The sequence below is a fragment of the Dermacentor variabilis genome, chromosome 6 (genome assembly GCF_050947875.1).
Source record: "Dermacentor variabilis isolate Ectoservices chromosome 6, ASM5094787v1, whole genome shotgun sequence".
Taxonomy (NCBI): domain Eukaryota; kingdom Metazoa; phylum Arthropoda; class Arachnida; order Ixodida; family Ixodidae; genus Dermacentor; species Dermacentor variabilis.
In genome coordinates, this window is record NC_134573.1 from 156,019,055 (window position 1) to 156,024,825 (window position 5,771).

Sequence of the window (5,771 nt, forward strand, 5' to 3'; positions counted from 1 at the left end):
AGTCCTCGCTTGCGCATATGTAAAAAGTTGGCGTAAGAATTACACGGAGATTTCCGCCTTCCTAGGCTCTTTTGAGTGTCCGTTCTCGATTATTGGTATATCTGCAACGTGGCTTTCGTCTCGAGATGAAGGGTCTCCGTTATTTTAGGTTTAAAATCAACTGGCCCTGGTTTTGACATAATCTCCGCCAAACACATCAATATTATTCGTTCTACAATCTCACCCATTTCAAGTCACATATTTAACCTTGCTTTCACTCGTGATATTTCTCCTGACGAACTCAATGTTGCGAAGGCCATACCTGTCTGGAAGAAAGGTGTCAAATCCTTATCTGAACATTACCGTCCAATTTCTGTTTTTCCCTTCCTCGGCAAACTTCTAGAGAAATGGATTGAAACAAGGCTACATGCGTACTACATTAAATTTAACATACTGACTTCTCAGTTTCGATACCGCTCTGGTTTGTCTACCGGCGTTACCATCGGATGTTTCGCGGATAATATTAAATCTTACATTGATCATGGCGACATATCAGCTTCTGTGCTTACAGACTTTTCTATGGCTTTTGATTCTATTCACCCTAACATTCTTTCTTCAATCTTGAGTACTACTGTATTGTTTGGCCAGAGCTAAGAGCACTAAAAATCTTTCTGTCTAAAAGACGGCAGCTTGTTGTTGTCACTGATTGTTTTTCTAATCCCTCCTATAACAATAAAGGTGCTCCCCAAGGATCTATTTTAGGATATCTTTTGTTCTTAACGTACATTAATTACTTGCCTTCTTGCCTTTCTCGCTCTAAGTGTATTCTATATGCAGACGACACCACCATCTTCTATCACAGCCCTGACCTTAATGTTTCAATTTTCAATGCACAAGCAGATTTAAATTCCCTTGTGCCGTCATGTGCAGCAGACTGGCTATTAATAAACCTTTGCAAAAAGTCTTTTATGCTTTTTAATTCACCAAACTGGAAAAATATGTCTCCTTGCCTTTTCATCAACAACCAGGCTCTTACTTCATTTGATCATGTTACTTTCCTCGGAGTCATTGTTCACACCCATCTTCGGTTTCTGAAACACATTTCGTCAGTCTGCATTAGAACGTCGTTTAGCATACGCGCCCTTCTTAAAACCAGATTCCACTTCCGCTTCCATGTACTCACAACGCTATATTACGCCTTTATACATAGCCATATAAACTACTGTATCTCATCATGGGGTCATACATACTCCGTTCACCTCTTCCCATCGATTTATTTCCAGAAACAAGCACTTCGCATTATGAAATTCGCTCCGCGGTTTTCACCTTCCTTTTCCATTTTTCTTGAACTTAATATATTGCCTTTATCTAACCTTTACTTCTATAATATAGGTATTATGTTCTTTAATATTTGTAACGGCCACCCCACTTTAGACATTTTCTCTCAACATGCGCTCGCTAGCCTTAATTCTTATCGCTTCGCTACCAACCGTAACTTGATCTTGCCCAGTATGCGTACTAATTATGGCAGAACCACTTTTCTTTCTTCTTCAATAATCTTTTTGGAATATTTTGCGCACTCACATGAAATCTGTATCAGCCTTGCGTATGTTTAAGAAAAACCCGAAACAATTTCTGTTTTTGAACTATAAGTAATCCATCTAGCAGAGAGTGTTATTGGTGTACTTGCATATCTATAAACAGACACAGATAAACGAGATACATATATGCTCTCTTTCGTTTGCTTTGCTGTTTTATTTTGTAGATTTACTTGCGTTACTTGGACAGGAGGTCCCGCCAATGGTGATTAAAACTTGGTACCGCCTTCTGTATACGCACAACTGTGTATCATTCCTAATGTATGTTATAAACTTGAATTGAATGGTGGCACATACAGTGCCGCATATGCCCACTGCCGCATACCGAAGTTGGTGTCAAATTGATTCGCTGAAGAGTGGCACATATCCGCGGGAACCACGCGAAGCTTTAGATTGCACTACAATTGGGATGGGCCTGCGTTTTAAGGTACACAATCTTCGGAATCAGCCGACATATTTACACAGCCCTACCCTTCGCATAGGCGTCTATTCTAGATTGCACTGCCTTCGGGATCGGCGCACGCAGACGACCGATTAGTCTTTAATGAAAACCTAGTTGAATTCGTCAAGCATGTTTCGCAATGAAAAATATTTCGGGACAAAGCAGCTTCAGTATCCCACTTCTGAAGTGCACCACAGAGGCGTGACTACTAACCAGTTTTTATGGCTTGATACGTTATATGCAATATTATTAGATGCGTGGGCAGGTTTAATAATTAGCCTTTTTAGTAAAATCAACCGTATCATGTAGCTCGCATGGCGCTCGTTAAAAACACGAATGTTACCAAATTGCAATTCAGGTTTTAGGCACTAGCAGCAGCAATAAATATGATCAATAATCATACCATGTGTTTCAACACATGAAGAAAAGAGACGTGTTAAGCCAGAGTGATAGTCGGTTGAGAACACTGGAATAACTGTCTCAATTTTAGTAAGCAATGTATCAGCTAAAGTAATGAGGGCCGATATTCTACGATGGATGTACCACGTTATTTCAAACGGTAGATATTAGTGCTGCGATATCTCATTCTTCCAGAGACATACCGTCCCTATATTGAAACTAGCGTGAAACAAAAATGACCTGTTTGTTTCTTTCTGTAAAATCGTGCCCCTCCGCTTTGGTCTCACTGAGGCTGGCAGTATTGCAAATAAAATTAAATAAATAAATAAATAAATAAACAAATAAATAAGAAAAAAGAAATGATCAACAATCGTGAAAAGCGTTCTCATTCGAATTCACGATGCGTACAGGCCATAGGTGTCGACCAATGCGTCACGATTGAGTGATATATGGATTCGTGCAGCCTTGCGATAATGCTTAGCCAATAGCAGAGCGCTAAATTGTCTAGAGAAGCCTATAAAATGGCTCGCATCTTGCAGGGGCGCAACACTTCTGAAATTCCAGCACTGGAAAGTGAGCGGTACGTTTGGCTTCCTGTCTTTGTCGACCACGTATATTTGCGCGATTCTGGGCTTGTTGTCAAGCTTGAACATTGCTGCTTTTTTATTGTGTTTTTTCTCACGCGCAGAAATCCGGGACACCACTATGCATTGCGCTGCCGTGTTTTTGGTGGTCGCCTTCTCTATGGCCGCGCAGGGTATACCATCGGCCAGGACTTTTGCCTCGTCGCAGCATCACGCCACCCAACACCATCCTGCCTTTGCATACTCTCCACACCAGACCATCACGCACGGACACCAGGTTCACGTTGAAGACTGCTCTTTTGTCTCCACTCTCGTCTGCCAAGTTGTCAAGGTTCCTGTTGGCCAGTCCGGTGCGCAGCCAGCCATACCGTCCCACAACATCCCGGCCTCTACCGCAGCCGGTTCCCAGCCGGTTGTCGCTTCTTCGGTCATCTCCTCCTCGCAGGATGCCTTGTCTAATCTTAGGTCCAGCGTCAGGACGGCCGTAGAAAACCTTGTCGACCCTGTTGTCGAAGCCTTGCAGAACGCGTCACTTTGGCTCAACCGTACGTCGCAGATTCACCTTAACCAATCCCACCAAAACCCTGCTCACCACTCGCACCAGCATGGCAGCCAAATTCACCACGCCGCCGTGCACGCGATTAACAACCACCACGAGCATCAACACATGCATGGTGGCCAGGTCAAAAACGACGCGACGCATGATCACGCCCCCAACCACAAGCTTCACCCTATTCATGGTCATGGAACCCAGCAAATGATTCCAAACCCGGCTGTGCCGATGACCGTCGTATCCGTTCCCGTCCTGGTTCCCGCTGTGCATGCCGGCTCTTTTCCCTTCGTGAATCTGTCTGCCGTTGTTCCTGCCGGCGTCGACGTGGCCTCTCTGCAGTTTTCCAACACCGGACGGGATAACGCCACATCGTCGTTCCCCGTTGCTTCCGAATCTGCCGCTGCTACCACCCACCCTGCATCAACGCCTGCAAATAGCGGCCTCGTCGGCCGTGCTGGTGCTCCACCCACTGCGCCAGGCACAGACGTCCCGGATACTCTGTCGCCGGACGTGCACACTTCTACAGCAGTTTCTGACATTACCACGGTTTCGGTTTGGTCTGAAAACCTTCCCGCCTTGGCCAGACAGTTTCCGCCGCCTGTAGTCCACCGCCCAGTATGTCCTTATGATTGCGTGCCACCGGAACGACGGCGGTAACACCTGCAACGACGAGGTTTCTCACGGCGGCAACAAGCCTTCACCAGTCTGTAGCTAGCGGGACGATACAGCCGTCATTAGTGTTCCGGTTGCTTCGATGAAAATTGTTTTAGATATGTATTTGTCGTAGTGGCAGCAGACATTTAGCATGTGTACTTTGCGTTGACAAGCGCTGCATGTATATGTGACAATAAAGCGGCCTATTTTATCTATTCAGTTTGGTTTTATTTGCTCTTTATTTCCGTGCAACAAGATTGTCTGCTGCAAACGTCGCAGTTACTGCGTTCGCACTGGACCAGCGAAATTAAATTTGGCACATTCGATCGTACAATGTCGTACTGGTCTTCTCGCGTCCTCATAGTTGTGCGGCCGGAAGATAGCTGCTTGTTATATAGGTATGGCAACATAAAAAAAAAAGCTTACCAGACGAATCTCAACTTGACATCTATACGTAATGCGAAGTACTCGCGGTTTGGTCGAGCATTGTCTTTTGAAGCGCAACTACTTGCTGCGAACGTGTCTTGCTGCGAGCTGCTCTGAGTGCAGAGTGTGGTCTTTCTAAAAGAAGGTCGAAAGCAAGACGACTTGGTACATGATTGGGAATAAACAGCTAAACACACCACGTACGGTGTAATGCAATACAATGGTGCGAATCTGTACTAATCGAACATTTATTGTAGGAAATCGCCTCCGCCTAATGCCGTGGTGGCATATTGGAGTTGTTTCTATATTGGGTTCCTGCGATTGTTTTAGCGCATGTTCTGTAGGCAATTATTCGCTACAATAAAGAAAAATTCCGTTCAGCTACGTCCTGTCATCTATTCTTTTGTGCACTGCTTTTTTGCCTGCTTATTCACATTCAATGGTGTTGTTGTTGTACCCTGTGGCCCAAGCTGGTGCCAAAAAGGTTCATTGAAGCATGGCGTATACCTAGGGGAACGGGGCCTACATCTTTAGACGGGGGTGTCATCGCGAGCGGTCATCGAATACATTCGGCTTCGTAAACACCAAAACATGTCACTGACTGTTCTCACGTCCTTAACACCTATGCTGTCCCACATGGCTACATTTTCTTTTTTATATTTTTTTCACCTGCTTCTTTTTTCTCCTTTTATTCCCTTTACCCCTTTCCACAGCAGAGGGTAGCCAGCCGGTACTTACACTTGCTAACCTCCCTGTCTTTCCTCTCCTTTGTCTCCTCCTCCTCCTTGCCAGTTCACGCAACAGGGATCGGGAACCGCATTTCATCAGCTAGAATTTCCCTTGGTGAGCGCAAAGAGCAATCAGCAAGAGACCGATTGTTGCTCCGACGGATGAGGTGTGGGCAAGCGATTGCTAACTGTTGAGAAACTGTGCGTTTCGATTTTCCGTTATCCTTTGATCTTAGTGCAAGCGTATGCCTGCTTGGTTCACGCATGATTAGGCATCTAAGAAGGTTGGCGCACAATTTAAAGCTAATTCTGCCGAACAAAGGCGAGAAGTTGAATGGGGTGGCGCTGTACTGGCTTATAACTGGTGCAAAAGGTTGAAGAGCTCAAGAACAGCACGTGAGTGGGCTC

General features: G+C 45.1%; 1 protein-coding gene across 1 annotated transcript; it reads left to right on the plus strand.

Moving 5' to 3' along the window:
- The first annotated feature begins 3,123 nt into the window (after window positions 1-3,123).
- On the plus strand, window positions 3,124-4,316 carry LOC142586337 (uncharacterized). The gene has a single exon (XM_075697587.1). It carries the CDS (start codon window positions 3,124-3,126, stop codon window positions 4,210-4,212), a length of 1,089 nt encoding a protein of 362 aa, XP_075553702.1. The 3' UTR covers window positions 4,213-4,316.
- The last annotated feature ends 1,455 nt before the right edge of the window (window positions 4,317-5,771 follow it).